We start from the raw sequence: 19,022 nt of genomic DNA on the forward strand, positions 1-19,022 counted from the left end.
TTTTGATCCAAAGTCCCAAAGTGTACAGGTTAGGATTCGATTACTGGAAGCACTGTGTCTGGGAAGAGATGTATCTCGACCAATGGATAATAGCGCTAAGTGATAGCAAACTAACTTTGCTTAATCACACACGCTCCGTTTCGCGTCGTGTCGTCGAGGAAAATTCAGTTTGCGCGAAATTCCTGTTGAAAATTACGACTTCGCGTGAACCGTGCTACGCTAATATTGTCCAGTGACATATAACCGGTGAATGGAAAAGAAGCAGGAGCTTTGAAAAATGGAATAATGGGGGACATTGAGAAAATGATTATACGAATTGTTGCAAATAAGATACGCCTGATAGGGCCGAGGGACTCATAAATGTGTACCACCACGTAAGCACGTTGCTATAGCAGAGAAACGCATATATGCGGCCCTAGGACCTCGCGTCCCAAGTCGAGGACTGTTTCATGTCCTTATTAGCAGCGTTGTTATGAACGAAAATCGTGATTAACACTAGATTTACGGAACCCGTGAATTTGACGGAAGGGTTGCTGCAATTATACGATGGTAACAGATTTAGTTAACTTATATCAAGACTGTTAATATAATATATAATTGTTTTTAAGTTAAACTAATCGTTAAAAAGAAGGCACGTGGTTTCCTTTACCTGTCAATTTGACAGGTGTCTTTAGAAATAGGTATACAGATAGCGTCCGTAAACCTAGTGTTAAGCAGAAACGAGTGCTGGTAGTTTTGAATGACTATCGCATCAGCGACTGGACCCACGGTACGATTTACTCAAAACCGCTTCGTCCGCAAAGGGTTAACTGATTATTTACAAAAATCAATCTCTTAGGAGAAATAGATGTGTCTTTGAATTATCCGTCGAAGAGGTTCCGGGAACACGTGAAACTTCACGCAGTGGATAAGAATTCGGGGACCACGATGAGATGCAATTGCATAATACCCTTTTACATCGCTCTAGTTTTGTCTCCCCATGCGTACAGTTAGTATGGAGAATATATACCTTCTTAAGAATAGAATAAAGGTAATATGGGGGGTCCTCCCCCACTGTTGTTGAATGCCGGCTGGTGGGTGGTATCCTTGTGTGGCGGGGTGCTAGGAGGGACGAAGGGAGAAGGGAGGGATGCGTTTCGTGTCCTGGACCTTCTAGTGGACTCATCGGTTAGGCTACCTAAGCAGGCCCCACCTTAGACGGACGGGGGGTACTTAGATGGGAACTTGGGGGGGAACTTCTATTTAAGGGAAGTGGAGGATTCACCGCCGTACCTCCTTCAAGTAAGAATCCATCTACCAGCGAGGGTGAGAATGATGGTCACTACAATCTGTACCATTTTTATTTTTTTATTTTTTTTACCATATTGTTTGATAATTCGTTATTATACTATTATTATATTATATATAGGAAAGTGATGGTTTTTATAAAAACTTGCGAGAAAGTCCTCGAACCTCCTTAAAGTTGGAATCCATCTAATGGCAAGGGTGAGAATGATGGTCGCTGAATAATTACAAAGAACGATAGTTATTTCTTTTTGCCCATAATCCCAATATTCTGCGACTCCAGCGATCGGAATTGGTCGACTTCGAGAAATCGAATTATCGTTTATGCGTGTGATCGAGCCGCAAGAAAGTAATCGTGTTCGATTCTGTATGGGTCGGTGAAGACCCGTTTAAAACTTTCGCGTAATTATTTACAGCCGATTAACCGAGCTGCATGAGAATGAGCCGATAAAACTGTATTAATCCTCGTCGTCTCGTTACAAATGCAAATACGATGATATATCGTTAATATAAACATAACGGCGCGTTAAAAAACCGGAGAATCCCGGTGCAATAAATTATAGTCTTCGGAAACTATCCGAACGACGTATCTTTATTCTTGCAGCCTTAACTAGCCGGCAGTGATTTATTTCGTTTGACCTTTCCACGAAGCTTCGAAGCCGGCATGACGTTTATGCTAATTCGAAATTTTGAATTTTGTTACAGTGGTGCCGGGTCAAAAGTCATCGTAAGTTTCCCAGCTCAGGCCAGATTAGAGGACATCGAAGCTCTGTTCTCGAGCTGCGGTCAAGTGCTGGTCGTGGAGAAGTTGTCCTCGCGCGATCCTAACACACAAACCGTCCTCATCACCTATGACACGCAAGAACAAGCACAGCAGTAAGTTACGTCTTTGTTTCGCCAAGATCGAGTGCCAACTTTCGCGTGCAGATCGTTTCGTTTGGATTAGGTCAGCTTTGATAGCGATCCTCTCGCCTCTCTTTGTTAACATTTCCCGAGAGCATGAAACTGACCGTTCCGTTGCCTGGCGGACATCTTGTTCGATCGAGGACGCGGATACTCCAATTCTGTCCCGAATTCTATCGTTGTAAATGTAAACGCGGTGTAAACTGTGATGACGCAAGTTATGTCGGGTATAATGTATTTCGAAGGAAAGAAATACTAGGCGAAAATTGCACGTTTTGAAAACGTCTTACGACATTCCTGCATCGAAAGGAACACTAAACGTTTCGATATTATTTCGATTTCGATTTCGATTTCGATTTCGATTTCGATTTCGGTTTCGAGCGTTAACCACTTGCGCTACGATTTAACTTTCGGTTGCCATGTCGCGCTCTACGATATAACATGCGGTAAGGCGTTACATTGACGTGGTGTACACGTCGCTGGCGGCTTTGGAACGAAAGCATCTCAACGTGCGTGGCACGTCTTTATAGCGCGAGTGGTTAAAACGCGTTTAGTCGAAGTAACACAGCGATCGTGTCGAATTCCAAGTATTTTCATCTCTCGTACAACTTACGTAAACAACGCGACACAGAGTGCCTTTATTCGTCCACCGAATATTCCTACTTTGACGTTCCATAGTGGGTGGCTGAATGCGTAATAATTTCTCATTGAAATTATAAAAGAAGAAGACGACGTGTTCGAGGCGGTTATTTTCATTGGTCTGCGCACGTAGGAATGGCGGTTCTCGAGTTTCCGTTTGAATTACCGTTGATAATCGTTTTGATCTTGCTTGCAGGGCTGTGAACCAGTTTAATGGCCACGACTACGAGGGTACCCCGCTAAAAGTGGAAATGTCTACGGTGGAGAACCGACGAAGAGGCCGCAGCCAGCGCAGCGGCGTCGCTTATTCCGCGGGTGCGAGTTGCGTACGGCAGGCAGACTTCCCGCTTCGTATTCTTGTACAATCGGAGATGGTAGGAGCCATAATCGGTCGTCAGGGCTCTACCATACGTCAGATTACTCAGATGACGCGCGCGCGGGTCGATGTTCACCGAAAGGACAGCGTTGGCGCTGCTGAGAAAGCCATCACTATCTATGGTAATCCGGAGAACTGCACGAATGCCTGCAAGAAGATCATGGACGTCACGCAGCAGGAGTCTCACGGTTTAAGTAAAGGGTAAGGAGCTCAAAATCCAGAATCAAAAACTGTACATTTCCAATGCAACCGAGTACAGGGATCTGTACATACCGTATATTCTACAAGGGATATAAGGAATATAAGGAACAGTTCGAATTCGAGATGTTCGACCCTAGATTTCGAATGATATCGAATAAGAAGCTCAAAATCCAGAATCAAAAACTGTAGATTTCGAATGCAACCGAGTACAGGATCTGTACATACCGTATATTCTACAAGAGATATAAAGGATATAGGGGATAGCTCGAATTCGAGATGTTCGACCATAGATTTCGAATGATATCGAATAAGAAGCTCAAAATCCAGAATCAAAAACTGTAGATTTCAAATGCAATCGAGTACAGAGTCTGTACATACCATATAATCTATAAGGAATAGCTCGAATTCGAGATGTTCAACCATAGATTTCGAATGATATTGAATGATACAATTGGGATACAAGGAATAGCTCGAATTCGAGATGTTCGACCATAGATTTCGAATGATATCGAATAAGAAGCTCAAAATCCAGAATCAAAAACTGTAGATTTCGAATGCAACCGAGTACAGGATCTGTACATACCGTATATCCTATAAGGGATATAAGGGATACAAGGGATAGCTCAAATTCGAGATGCTCGACCATAGATTTCGAGTGATATTGAATGATACGGACGAGATATAAGGAACAGCTCGAATTCGAGATATTCGACCACCTGTACTAGCAAGTTCCATAGCGCCGTGTCTAGATGTAAATTAATAGCGCGTTGTTCCATGTGTTAACAGCGACATCTCATTGAGGATTCTTGCACACAACAATTTGATTGGCCGAATCATCGGGAAAGGCGGCACCACCATCAAGAAAATTATGCAAGATACAGACACGAAGATCACCGTAAGCAGTATCAACGATATCAACAACTTCAATCTCGAGCGTATCATTACGGTTAAAGGCACCATCGATAACATGAGCAAAGCAGAATCTATGATCTCCAGCAAATTACGCCAAAGCTATGAAAACGACTTGCAGGCGATGGCTGTAAGTGTGAAGTCATTGCGATCAAATGCGACTTATTAACACGTTGACCACTGGGTATTTCGTCTCCATTCTTTTACGTAGGACCGGGCATGTAATAAAATATATTACCTCTCAGTAAAACGAGCTAAATTTATATCCTGCATTGAACGTTGGTGGATAGTATTTTTCTTATATTACAACAAAATGCTTACCAAAACGAAAATCTCCGTGATCGATCGTCAACGTGTTAATGAAATTTATCTTTTTTTAATCGAAATTTCGACTACAGTATTCGGAGTACAAGTACTATGTACAGGTCTGTTTGAAAAGTATGGAACGTAGCGTTATCTTATATGTATATATATTTATATATTATATTTATTATTATTTATTATATATATATACGCTATCGTTTCAAGATATCGCGTGTACTGTAAATTGCTGTATTTTGTTATAAATATCCGTGTAATAACGAAATCATCGCGTTACAGCCTCAAAGCTTGATGTTCCCTGGCTTGCATCCAATGGCTATGATGTCCACTGCTGGTATGGGATACAGCGCACGTGGTCCCGGTTTGTATGGCTCCGGACCTGCCCCATATCCCTATCAAACTAGCTTGCCGACTCAACAGGGTATTCCACACGGCGACATACAAGAAACAGCGTTCCTTTACATTCCGAATACCAGCGTAGGTGCCATTATAGGAAGCAAGGGTTCCCACATCAGAAACATTATCAGATTCTCAAGTGCCAATATTAAAATCGCGCCAATCGAACAGGACAAACCAGTAGAACAGCAGAATGACAGGAAAGTGACTATCGTAGGGTCACCAGAATCACAGTGGAAGGTAAATCCTACGCATGCCATAGTAAATTTGTATATATATATATATATAGAGAGAGAGAGAGAATTAATTTTACACGAGTTAAAATCCAACTATTAGTTCTAAAAATCGAGGATTGTTTAAACAATAAAAGATTGTACGTTTCACGAGGATAGAATTTTAGAAACGAAAAGCTTAGCGAGATACCGTAAGTAAAGTTCGAAGCGTGAATTAGATACGATTGCGAATGAAAGTTTAACCGAGAAATTGTAGCCACTTCATGGCGTAGCGACCAAAATGCTTGGTTTCAAACACCGAGGTTCCATGTTCGAATCTCGGTGTCTGCTCTCTCTCTCTCTATCTCTATGTCCAAGTTTTTTCATTTGTTATCATCAACGAATGCGAAGAAAAGCAGACGTTTTAACCTGCTTTTACATTTGGGAAGGTGCCGTCTCCTAAGCATCGTCTTGAAATAAGCAGGAAAATTAAACACGAAGGGTTCCCGTACCAATGGCACGTTATACGATTCGTCCATAGTTGGTCCCAAGTCCCGCCTTCGACAATTTTCTTCTTTTTTTTCTCTTTTTTTTTTGCGTCTAAACGAATGATTATTTGCACGATTTTCTATAACAATGGCGTAATACCGTTAACTGGGTTTCAGGCTCAATACTTAATCTTCGACAAAATGCGCGAGGAAGGATTCGTGGCTGGCACAGAGGACGTACGATTAACAGTCGAGATTCTCGTGCCGAGCACTCAAGTTGGCCGAATCATTGGCAAAGGTGGGCAGAACGTTAGAGAATTACAACGTGTAACTGGAAGTATCATAAAGCTCTCGGAGCAACAATCTACATCTCCTTCTGCCGACGAAGAAGCCACCGTCCAAATAATTGGTCCCTTCTTCTCTGTTCAGGTAGCACGTGTTTCCATCGAAAAATTGTTCATCTATCGGGAATAGGAAACAAGCGACAAAAATGAGATACGTAGATATTAATTTCCGATCGTTTTCTCGTTCGTAGTCGGCACAGAGAAGAATTCGCGCCATGGTTCTTCAATCGTCTGGTGCACCTGGAGCAGGTGTTGCTGGCTCACGCGCTGGTCGTGGTAGCAGCCAAGAAGGTGGTTCTCGTTCTCGAAGAGACGGCAGTGCTACGTCTCAACAGGGTGGTACAGCGACGCAACAATCGAGCACTTCGCCCTCCAGCCAGCAGCAACCACAAAATCAGTAACGTCACTGAAACTTACCTGACGCCGACCAACGCCTCACAGAATCCGTTTTAATCGCCGGGGTGGCCTCGTCGCTTTGACATTCTCTCGTCAAGAGGCTACGTGCGACCTCCTTCTCGCGGGCTATGTATCCTTCGGTGTGCGCCATATGGGAGGGCACATCGCGAAAGCTATCAGTACAAAAATATGTCACACGCAATAGGATCCGATAATTTTCAAAATCCACGCATATAGATTTGATTCCGAATGGTAAGAGGGGATACGATCGATGGCCTTACTTTTATCGTTTTTTTTTTTCCTTTTTCTTTTTCTTTTCTCTTCCCTTTTGCTATCGTAGTTGGTGCACGCGAGTTTATCGTTTACCGTGAGTATTTTGTCGCGATTTTTCGAGAACGTAAAAGCTGTAAGGCATCATTTGTTTTTAGATAGATTTTTGCAGAAAATCAGCCGATAAATTATATCATGGTTGCCATTGATCGTAACGCTTCGCTTACATCGGGTTTAACAATGAGCTTCGCAGGTCAGGATACACAGCTCTGAGGTATTAAAAGCGATGCAGAGTACCGCGTGGAATCAGACGGAAGTACACGTCAGCTAACGATAAACGCATCATGCGAGACGAGGTGAGACGAAAAATTCGGTTCCTGCCCATTTGTGAAGCGGGGATAAGTTATAATCGATTCTTCCGTCGAAGAGATACACAAATCGTTTTGCTCACTTCTTCTGCGCGCGTTGTGTGACACACACGTTTCGTCGAGTTCGCTTAATTCGGAAGTTAAAGCGACGGGTGACACTCGAACGAATCGATTTCGCAGCGTTAACGAAACCACCTCGTCGATGAAATAGGATACGATGATAAGAAAAAAAAAAAAAAAATAAGCATACACAACCTTATTACCTCATTCATTACGGTTAAAGATTTAATATGATAATGAAAAGTGAAACGAGAGAAAGGATAAAAACCAACTAATCTAAAAAAAGAAGTCTACCTAATATTAAAGTTATAATAATATACAGAGAAGTTAAGTAACGATTACACAATTACGTTATACATGTTACTACTACAACTACTATTATTACTACTACTACTATTACTACTGCTATTAACTACTACTTACTTCTACTAAGTACTCTATACAGGAAAGCGGTTTTTTTTTCTTTTTTTTTTATATATTATATATATATATATAAAGAAAAGAAAAGGGCTACTCTAGGTAACAGTTTTTTTATATCACAACGCAGAGAGACATTAATTAACGAGACTTAATTATTGAAAAAATGTGAATGATATGTGACACGTTCTACAATTAGACGTAAGCCGGCAAGTTTTCAAGGCAGACGCCCCTCATCCCCCACCCCTCTCGCGCCTATAATACCAAAGAAGCGATTATGAGTTTTTTCGTATTAGTGAAGTGAAAATGCGTGACACACATATAGTCGTGTCGAACGCTCTACTCGCCTCAAGTTCCTTGCAAGAGCCAAGAAGAACGAGAGGGGTGACAGACACACCAGAGACAGAGTCGCGTCTGCGGGGAATCGACGAGTGGTTATTGACGTCGGAAACAGCAAATGGAAGGACACTGACGAAAACAACATCTTTCGTTATCGAGTCGCTTTTTGCAAAAAAGTGATTTGAGAGAGAAGAATCATAAATCAGAGACGCTCAGGGAGGGAGGGAGAGAAAGATAGACAGAGAGAGAGAGGGAGAGAGAGGGAGAGAGAGAAATGGAAAAGGAAAGAGATAAGAGCGAATACCGAGAAAACGTTTGATGTTGTACATGAAACGGAGGCTGTTTCGTGGTACGAGAAGGATGTTCCACAAAGAGAGAAAGAGAGAATGAAAAAGCGACCGTTGGTACGGACGAGAAAGCGAGAAAAACCGTGAGCAAAGAGGGGACAAGAGTTGTAAGAAGTTTAAGAGGAAAAAAGGAAAAGAGGGCGAAGAGATAAGAAAGCAAAGAGCCACAAAACTTTTTCAGGGATTTTTACTTTACCATGAGTGTAATGATGTGTGAGTGTGTGTGTGCTGAGTAAAAGTGTTAATTGATAAGTAATTAATTACTGACTAAGCATACACGCAAAGCGCTGCACACAAGGTAGAAATTTAGGATAATCGAGATGAGAAGGAACGTTAGGAGAGTAGGCGAAAATCAGGTGCCGGAGGTTGGAAGAGCGACATTTGACGAAAGAGAGAGTGAGGGAGAGAGAAAAAGGGGCATCGTAATTACTATTTCATGTCGCTCTTCGCCTCGTGGATATCGCCAGCGAGTTGCCGATAAATAACGATCGAACGTGCGCGAATTTTACGATACTCCGTCTCTCGACGATCTTTGTAAATTCTGTAATTTTTTCCCCCCCTCTCTACTTTTTCTTTTTTTTTTTTCCTGTTTTTGTTTCTCTCTCGTTTTAATCATAGGATATATATAGTCGTAATACAATTAGGATAGCGAATGTTATATGAACGCGTTACGAATTCGTTCGTAGCAACTCGCAGCGATATCGCGTCTCCGGCGTAGCGCGTGTACTATCGATCACGAAAAATCCAATGACTTCCTTTTTTATTTTTTTTTTTATTTTATTTCTTTTTTCGCGACGGTGAATTGACCTTTCGGATATTATTAAAGAACCAATAAAACATGGTCGGAGTGAAATTCAGATTTTTCGCGTTTTCGATATGAAGAGAAAAAACGAGAGGCGGGGGCGTAGAGGTGTGGTACACGTCCGCCTCGATCGAGGAATATTCGTGATCGATCGCGCGTGTTTCGAAACCCTTAAGTTCTGATTTATGAAGGCTAAAGAACATAAAAAAGAATGGAGTCTAAAATGTTGGTGGATAAAATACGGTAGTTCGCACGTGCAACGTACGGGCGGGAAGCGTTTTCGCTCGAAACGGGAAAGATCGATCGCGTAAGAGATTTCAAAGGTGAAACGTATTAGAAAGACGGGTAAAGAAGGTATTACGAGGATAAGGCGAGAGAAACGCGCATGGTTCGGGGCTATTTAGGATGGCGAAGCGAATTCGCGCTATTTATCGAAAGAGGACTCTTGAGAAACTGATCGAACGGGCCTAGCTCCGTTTCGGTGATCTATAAACGTGACCAAAAAGAAGTGATAAATTAACGGACTGACGAGACGACGCATGATCATGTGCCACGAAAGATGTTCACGAAATCTTTAGAACTTCTTCGCTTCGAAGCTCGATTTTACTTATTTTATAGGATCTCTGCTATCGTTGAATATTTTTAAGTTTCTCCTATTCGATGATTCCGAATCTGGCTAACGGTAGAGACGGGAAATTATCTCATGCGAAGGCTTTTTGTTTTTTGTTTTTTTTTTTTTTTTTTTTTTTTTTTTGGGGGAGGATGACGAAGGGATAAATTATTCTTTTCTCGAGATCTCGTGGCACGTCATCGATGCTCAATTAGCACGTGGAACCCCGTGTCCGGGGTTCGCGTTCAGCGACGAAAGCGACAGTCCCTTCCGGTTCACAGGATTGATCGGAGGAGACGGGGTCGTCGACCGTCGGTTCACCTCACGGCGTTCGGTATGCGTTTAGTACAAAAATACACGAGTTTAAAGTGGGTAGAGGAAGGAATCGAATTTTACGAAAGGGAAAAACGTGTAGGTTGAATGGAAGGGAAATGATGTATCGCGTGTTAGGGTTTTTCTTTTATCGAGTGGAGAACAAAAAACGCGTAACGAAGGAACGAACTTCTGTTGAGTGTGCGCACGAATATCATCGGTGGGTAATGGAAAATTGGACGATGAAGAAAGGTATGCAGGGGAAAACAAAGAGACGAACGGACGGTGCAACCTCGCGATGCGCCAGTGCTCCGCTCTCTTGCCTTTTTCTTTTTCGCTGCATCTCGAGGAGACAAGTACCGGAAAGATTAAAAGAGGAGAGAGCAAAGGAAAAAGGAGAAATAGACATAGCAATGGGAAAAAGGGCGAGAGAGAGAGAGAGTGAGAGCGAAGGAGAGAGGGGGGTTGGAAAGGAAAAGTTGTAACGAAGGAAGTGAAATCGACCGAAGACAGAAGGAAAGAGTAACGCCGGATTTGTATGGAAAAAAGGAAACGAAGACAGATGTAGAAAGGGAAGAACTACGCGCGAGAGAAAGAGAGAGAGAGAGAGAGAGAGAGAGAGAATGTAAAAAGGGAGAGAAGAAAAAAAAACGGAGGGAGAAATAACGTGAGAAAGAGAAAATGAATCTAAGAGTAATAAGTTTATTTTTGATACATTGTTGGGGAGATCTAAGTGAATCTTTCTTTTTCAATTTTTTTGTTAGATGTTTTTAATAACTTAATGAATTTTAACGATATTAATAAAAAAAAAAAAAAAAAAATGCGCGCGGCGTGAGGAGAGAAGGCGAAGACATTTTTTAAATAGAATTATAAGGAGATATAAGAGAAAGGTGGAGTAAGAAGAGAAGGAGCGAAGCGGAGTGTTTTTCGTAAAAGAGTATGTAACTTAAAGAGTTAAAAAAAATGAGAGAGAGAGAGGGGGGAGAGAGAGAGGAAAGAGGAAGTAAGATAAAGGTAAAATAAAAATAAAATAAAATAAAATAAAAAAAAAGAAAGAAGTGATGAAAGATTTAAAAGGGCACGGCGCGCAGCTTTTTGCGCTGTGCGCGTCTGTCGCTCGTCAGGGGGGATAAAGGAGATTTTAGTCGGATAAATTGTATAATATATTTAATATATTTGGAGGAAACGGCGGCGCCAGGTCCGCTCGGCGAGCAAACGTTACTTCGATGGCGAGCGACAAAGGCGATCGGGCTCGCAGTTTTATGTGACGCGATTTTCCTCGTTGTCGCTTCCCGGAAAGCCTTTCTCGCCCGCAGGCCTTCGCTTCCGTACTTATTTATCAAGCGTAAATATTTAAAGAGACAAGAGTGAAAATAACATTTTGTAAAAAAAAACGAGGAGTAAAACGAAGAAGAAAAAATAAAGGAACGCAAAGAAAAACGATGAAAGTGCCAAGGAACTAAAAAAGAAAAGAAGAAAAAGAAGAAAGAGAGCAAAAGAAAGGATATTGAAACCAACATATGCACAGTAATAGAAACAGCCCGGACACCGTTACACAGTTATAGAAACAGTTTGTAAACAGATCACAGGTCGTAAACGTAAATCCACGAGACAAAGCAATAGGATAAACGGAAGATGCAACGCACAACAAGAACAGTACCGAGAGAGAGGGAGAAAGAGAAAGAAGAAATAGGAAATTAAAGGGAAAAGAAAATTATCCGACAGAGTTTCTTACAATCGATCGGCAAATCAACGGCAAATTCAAAAAAAGGAAACAAAAATTCGCTTTACTATCGAGATCATTTACGCTACTTCGAGATCACTTGACGCTCCTTTTTCCTGAAACGATGCACGCCGAAAGGAAACACGTTTAGGTATTAATTGTTTTCATTTTTCGGCCAAAAACGACGAATCAAAATTTTTCACGTATTTTTGCACACAGTCAATCGCACACGGAAAACGTCAGAGAGAATGACAGAAATGCAAAAACGTACAGAGAAGCACGACGCGAGTAAGAGATACAATCGCTCTTTTCACAGAATTTCGTTGTTGCGCGGCTTGAAAAAAAAAAAGTCAGAAAAATGTGAGAAAAAAAAATATTTCGGCCCGACAACGGAAACCATCGCCCCCACCCCTTTTCGGAATATCTCTTTGTAAAAGAAAAAGAAAAAAAAACACAAAAAAAAGAAAGAAAAGAAGAAGAAGAAGAAAACAGGAACGAATGTTCGTGATCCGCAATCTGCCCCGCACGTGAATTTTTACACCTTTCACTCGTTCATCTATCTTTGATTCATTTTTTCGTTGCGCAAACTTTCGGAACGAAATTTCAACCAAGAGAAGACCAAGATGAAAACTAGCACAAAACGAGAAGAAAATCGAGAAACTTTTGGAGACTCGGTAGTGTAGAAAGAGACAAAAAGGAAACAGAAAATGAGAAAGAGGACATTCTTTGACTTCGTTGCTTGTCCACACAATTCTTGCACTCCGTTTGAGCAAAAAAAAAAGCAAAGTGGATTCAAGGGAATTTACGAAAATATTCTCGAAACGAACACGATAAACGAATAAGAAAGAAAGGGAAAAAGAAATCATACACGCAAAAACAACCAGATGAAACTCTAGGCAAGAAAAGGAAAACGCAACCATCCCGATAGAATGGAGATGAAAAAGTGGATTTTTCGGCCGATTCCTCAGCACAGCACTGCTCACACACCGCGAAGGTATAGAAGGAAAGGAAACGATTTGGAGAGATTTGGAGGGAACGAGACAAAAACCCGCTCGCACGCTCGGGAGAATGTACAAATCAAACAAAGTAACAAAAAAAAAAAAAAAAAAAAAAGATGAAAATGAAGATTGAATAGAAATTATTAATATAAATAATAATTTAAAGAAGAGAGAAAAGAAGATTTTTAACGTTATAAATTATTATGCGCGTGAATTAAGAGGCGAGGAGTAACTTAATCTACTACTGGTTAAGGATACCAACAAAACAAATGTACAAAATCGATTTATCGCTAAATCTAAATGTTAGTATTCTAGAATATTTTACCGTGAGAAATCGTGCTTAATCGATTTAGAATTGAGGAAATTTAAAGTAAGCTCGGCGCTTAAGTTAAGATTTTGCATATATCCAGCGAGACAGGAATAGATAACGACAACATCAACAACAACATCAACATCAACGAGAAGAACAACAGGAACGAAGAAAGGAAAGCAAATCGAAGATCGTATGAAGCATCGGGTATCAAAGTATAATAACTTCATCGACGAAGAAATACGAGAACGATTCTTTTTATCGAAGCGTGAAACGTGCGTGAAACTTCAACTATCGTATGCAAGCCTCGACGAAACGAGGGTATGACACGACGAGAAGAAAACAAAAAAAAAGCAAGAAATAAAAAAAATACAAAAATTCAAAAAAAAAAAAAAGGGAAATTTCTTTTTGTACGAACGTCCAATGTCGTCGTCGACGTATCATCGACGACTCTTGTTAAGCTTTATCGACTTTTTATCACTTTCTTCATATTGACTATTTATACGACGAAAACAACGGTCTTTTTGTAGTTTTTTACGGAACATTTTTCGAAAAAGTGCTCTTCCACGAGGAACAAGCTCTGCAGGCTCGTGCAGGCACATAAAGCACACCCGGTCATAATGCATATACACGAGATATACGCGAGGCGAAAATTCGCAGGAGAAAACCGGCACGACGATGGACAAACGACGAGAACTTTCAGCGAAGCTACGTCGCGGTAGTAAACAAGAAGTAGAAAGCGAAACAAAAAAGCAAACCGGCGCATAGAAGAGGAGGAGAAGAAGAACGCGTCTAACGCGTAACAGCTACGCGATTCGCGAGCAAACTTTCGACGAAACGGCAAAAGATATGAAAAGAAAGGGGAAAAAAAGAAGGAAGAAAGAAAAAATGAAAGAAGAATCGAGACAAAAAGGAAATAAAGGAAGAAGAAGTGGAAAAGCGAAAGAGACGCGAGGAAACAGACGATTCGCCGCCGTGCACGACTCGGGGCGGACGAAACTTCAAGCAGGATCTTCCATTTCCGCACACGTTTTAGATAGATCATCATCGTATATATAGATATATATATATATATACAGCAAAGACAACGCCATCTCTCTTACAGTTCGATCTACCATAGTTCAAGGATCAGCATATCCGCTCGACATGAAACGAGCCGACGAGTTATCGGGAAAAAAGGAAAGTAGAAAAATGGGAAAAGGGAAAAAGACGAAACGGAAAACAAAAGGAAAATATGATGCAACACACTCATATGCACACGCGTACTCTCGACAGATGAAAACGAAAGGCACACGTTTCCGGCGACCTATAACGTTGCGACGAAAAACTTGGGAAAATTGAGGGGGGTCAAAAGGAAAGGGAAAAAGAAAGGGTACACACTCTCTAGCATTTTCACGGATCGCGCGCGCTGGTTCCCGAGATTTCGTTGACGAGAGATTTCTCACGGACCCCCGTGATCGTTCGGTCGTTCGATCATTCGTGTATGGATTTTAAACGCTGTCGTCTGAACGTTCAACAGCGTCGCTTCGTGATCTTCAGTCGGTCTTCAGACAATCACAGCTCAATCCTTCCAGTTTTGCTTTTCAATGCTTTACCGTCGTCGATGTCTACGCAACGCAACGCAACATCCATCGTATATCGCGCATATTCCATTCACTCACTCGTAGACCCGAGGAAAACAACGTTTCGAAGAGAAACGAGCAAGTGGGGTACGACGATGCGCATCCATCGTTCTCTCGCGTGGCCATTGCTCGACTGTCTTCGATGCACACCGTTCACGGACGAAAGAAGGAGGAAGAAATTAATATATATACATATATATTACCGGAGGATGGTTCATACCAACGCATCACTTACGGCAAAAGGAAAGGGAAAACAAAACGATAAACGAAAATACCGAAGGAAAATGAAAAAGAGGGATCGCGCCGACGCGATCGGTTCGACACGTCACCGATCTACACGATCCTGACACTACAAGCATATAATTTGCGTGTGTGTATATATATACATATATATATATTTCTATATATACATATATGTATATATATATATACACGCGTGCACGCGGCTCGACCCGCGCAGACAATTTTACAATAGCAACGGATGGATTTATACGAACGCGACTTTCGGGAGGGAATAAAAAGTAAGGAAAAACGTAAAAAAAAAAAAATGGAAAAAAAGAAAAAAAATAACGATAAGAGATACACATATATCGATAAACGCGAGGTCGCGCCGATTCTTCGCCCCCGTCGTTGCGAACAACTCATCAAGGTTACAGCACTTCATATTTCTTTATTAATAATAATATTAACGATAATATTAATAATAATAATAATAATTATAATAATAATAATAATAATAATAATAGCGATAACCGAATAGTAAATAGCGATATAAGGATTTATAGGATTATCGGAAACGACTTCAAGATTAATCGTTGCGCGTGCACCGGAGGCGGCGACGATTACTATTATTGTCGTTCACGAGGAAGACGAGAGATCGCGCGCGCGCCGTATAATAGAAAAGTGAAGTTTAGGGGAGCACGAACGAAAAAAAGGGGGAAAAAGGAAAAAAAGAAAAAAGAAAAAAACGGAAAGAGCAAAAGCAAAAAAGCGGACGAAAAAAACCGTGAGATATAAAGGTTGGTAGATTATTTTGGGCTTTAGTATTAGTATTTCGAGATAACCGGAGTTAAGTGTGGCAGTTGGGATTTTTTAGTAGGATCGTGAATTTAGACCGCCGGTGCGAGTAACAGGAAGAGACGGCAGAGACAGAAGGGTGGGAAAGAGAGAAAAAGGGATTATAGGGGAAATTCGGTTTTCCCCCGGTGGATAGCGAGACGGTGGTATGGTGGTGATGATGATGGTGGTGGTGGTGGTGGTGGTGGTAGCGGTGGTTCTCGTTCGTGTCCGAGGTTTCGTTCGCGGGCAAAGTTCGCTTCCGGTCGATCGACTGGCATCGATCGACGACGGGTTTACAACGCCGTTTGTCCGTGGAACGAAACGCGGGACGAACGTCCACCGGAAACGGACGCGAAATGGAATCAGGGCTGCTGAATCATATTCCGGATCGAGAAACGGTTCCGAACCGAATACGCGGCGGTAAACGAGGGCCTTATTGTATACAGTTGGGCATTGTTGTTAATCTGACAGATTCAAGTGATATCGCTAAACAGATAAATATATCGGGTAAGCTTTTTTTAGGCGTGGTACACGTAAAATTGGACGATAAGATAGGGATGAGGAATATACTGGTGAGAAAGAGGAGAGCGAAAGGGATATAGAGCGATGAGCGGGTGTGAGAGAGCGAGAGAGCTGCTTGATTCGGTGATCAGGACGGAGAAACATAATCTAATATAGTAGGATGATCTAAGCAGAGTTAGGAAGCTATAGAGTGAGAGGCAGGTTTAAGAGTGGAGACGCGTTTTTTTTTTTCGAAGGAGTCTTAATATATTATCTATTATTAATCCTATTGTTGCCAATAATGGGCATTATGAAGAAAACCGCGCGGGTATGTAACTTATTCTCTACACTGCATTTACACTCCCCCGAATCCCCTTCCCCCAAGATGACCTTGTATGCATATATAGTAACACACATTATACACTATACACTTGTTGTACATAGATATATATTATATGTAAAGCTTAAACTTATTAACGAAACAGATTTAGTCGATGTATACCGGATAGAAGAAGGATATGCAAACCCGTAAAATAGCCGTTTGTCGCGTATGCGTGAAGAGAGCGAATGAAATTTTTTCTCCTCTTTTTCTTCTATCTTCTTTTTTATTTTTATTTTTATTTCTATTTTTATTTTTTACCCCCACTTTCTTCTTATTTTTTCCGTCTTCTTTTTTTCCTGTCATTTCTTTTTTTTTCTTTTTTTTTGTATTTCTTTCCCCCCCTTCTCTTTCTTTACTTCCTTAAGACGAGCGCCGTTATTAAGGTGCCGCTGTTTTTAAAGATACGAGCGAAAGAGAGTTTACACATAGTGTGCCGCATATGGGTAGCACGCGACCTACGCAACGTTCCACCGTCGTCGCTCTCGTCTCGTACTTTGCTGCAGAAAGTTCAACGATTAATTATCCACGCACACGTGAACGCCCGTGTTAACAACACGCGGTGTTAACATCGATCATCGTAATCGCGAGAGAACCGATCGGATTACAGAAACGATATATATATATATCGAAGCTTGGTTCCATCGATCTTCATCCGATCTGGATACGAGTCACACACGCATACGCATACACACTGCCCGATTATTAACGCTGTACATACGTATAAGAGAAAGTTACTTTGCCAGAAATACGATGGAAATGAAGCAACGTTCGAACGATCGCGGGAACACGATCGATCGGATTCGATAGGATATATAAGTATATATTTATATTGGTCGTACATCATACAGGGATATATCGTCGTTTTTCGTATCCGAAGAACCAAGCTCGCTCGAGGAAGATCGGTTCGCGAGTGATCAGATCTCTCCGATTGTGGTCGTTCGGAGAACGCCGATCGGCAATGATATATATATATATACACACACACACACGTAACCGCCAACCTGTACCATTCGTATATGGGTGTTGTCACACTGCCAACGAGACGAGAAAGCGGCCCGGCGAAACATACTTTCTCGTAATCTCGTTTTAAGAAGTATCCACGCGACACGCTGAAGAGAACTCGAAGTTAAACGCAAGGATAAACGGAATATACGATATATAGTTGAAAACGGTGTGCCGTCGTTTATATCGATGCTCTCTCCTGCGAAATCGGGCGACGATCGGCGAAGAAAGATGGGTACATCGAGCGGGAAGAAAGAGCTGCTCTGTGCACGCGATCGGTCGTCGCGAAAATCGAGACGAGATGAATAATACTAAAACCCAAAATAGCCGTTTCCGGGAGTTCGACCGATCGAAGAAAGTCACACGAGAGACGGAGAGAAGAGGCACGTTAAGCGAGAGACAGAGAGAGAGAGAGAGAGAGAGAGAGAGAAACTAAGAAGGGAGTTTGTTTTTCATTCATTCGCTACCTCATGAGTTATATTACCGTGTTTTTTCTAATCTAGTGGCAAACAAAGACGACGCAAAGCGGAGAAAGAAGGGAAACATAGAAAGAATGGACAAGAAGATGGTCGCAAAGCGGAGGAAATGGCGCCACGAGGCGCACGAGAAATAGACTTTCGTATATACATACATATATAGTTGTTCGCGTTTTCCTTTTTTTTTGTTTTTTTTTTTTTTTTTGTCATCGAGCAATTTTATCGAATGGAGGAGAATCGTTTTGCGGTTTAAAATCGATGTAGGATATACGTTTGTCGCGTAAGGACAATGGTGTCTTTAGGGAATAAGTATCGTTCGCGGATCCTGTAAGAAGCTCAGTTTTTCTCGCTATTATTGCGTATTCTTTTTTCCTTTTCTATTAGCTTTTTTTTTGGTTCTCCTTTATCTCCGTTGATTCGTTTCGCGTTCTTTTGTTGGCGCGATCATCTTATTACCATATTTGAAAAACCTTCTTCGATCGTACGAGATGTTTATGCACGTTCTTCGTTTTTCTGTTCGGTTTACACGTTTGTTTCGCACGATTGCCACGTTCGTGAATGTTGTTCCGTTAACCCCCGTTCGCTGATACATTTTATAACTTTTATACGTATATAGATATATAGATATTTAACGCATTTATACGTACCTTATTTTCTTTGTTACGAATAGGACACACACGGAAGAGTTACGTACACGGTACACGCACACACACACACACCGCATACACGCAGGACACACAGTGACACGCACACGCAGGAATCGTTGAAACATCAGCCTCTCTCTATATGTCTGGAGAGAAATTCCAATAAACGCGGAGCAGAACCATTAAATCGCGAGATTAGAACGAATTGGTTACCGATCGACGATATATTGCCGGGTATATTCATTCTTTTCACGAAAGATCACGGGAAAAAGGCAACAAACGCTTTTGGGTCAGGTCAACATTCGCGACAA

The 19,022-nt window shown here is 41.5% G+C and overlaps 1 protein-coding gene across 1 annotated transcript; it reads left to right on the forward strand.

The window, feature by feature from the left end:
* Window positions 1–1,035: 1,035 nt before the first annotated feature.
* On the forward strand, window positions 1,036–6,737 carry Imp (IGF-II mRNA-binding protein). Its single transcript, XM_017908142.1, has 7 exons — window positions 1,036–1,073; window positions 1,990–2,160; window positions 3,023–3,403; window positions 4,190–4,442; window positions 4,913–5,269; window positions 5,907–6,158; window positions 6,265–6,737. Exons 1-7 carry the CDS (start codon window positions 1,036–1,038, stop codon window positions 6,472–6,474), a joined length of 1,662 nt encoding a protein of 553 aa, XP_017763631.1. The 3' UTR covers window positions 6,475–6,737.
* Window positions 6,738–19,022: the final 12,285 nt, after the last annotated feature.

This window comes from Eufriesea mexicana, unplaced genomic scaffold, assembly GCF_001483705.2.
Source record: "Eufriesea mexicana isolate 0111107269 unplaced genomic scaffold, ASM148370v2 scaffold22, whole genome shotgun sequence".
In the NCBI taxonomy this organism is placed as follows: domain Eukaryota; kingdom Metazoa; phylum Arthropoda; class Insecta; order Hymenoptera; family Apidae; genus Eufriesea; species Eufriesea mexicana.

Excerpts from the sequence above, each read along its gene's own strand:
- Imp (XM_017908142.1), top strand. The coding sequence starts at position 1,036 with ATGGGGGGTCCTCCCCCACTGTTGTTGAATGCCGGCTG. Across the intron at positions 1,074-1,989 it reads CTGTTGTTGAATGCCGGCTG|TGGTGCCGGGTCAAAAGTCA; the intron begins GTGGGTGGTATC and ends ATTTTGTTACAG. Across the intron at positions 2,161-3,022 it reads ACGCAAGAACAAGCACAGCA|GGCTGTGAACCAGTTTAATG; the intron begins GTAAGTTACGTC and ends TCTTGCTTGCAG.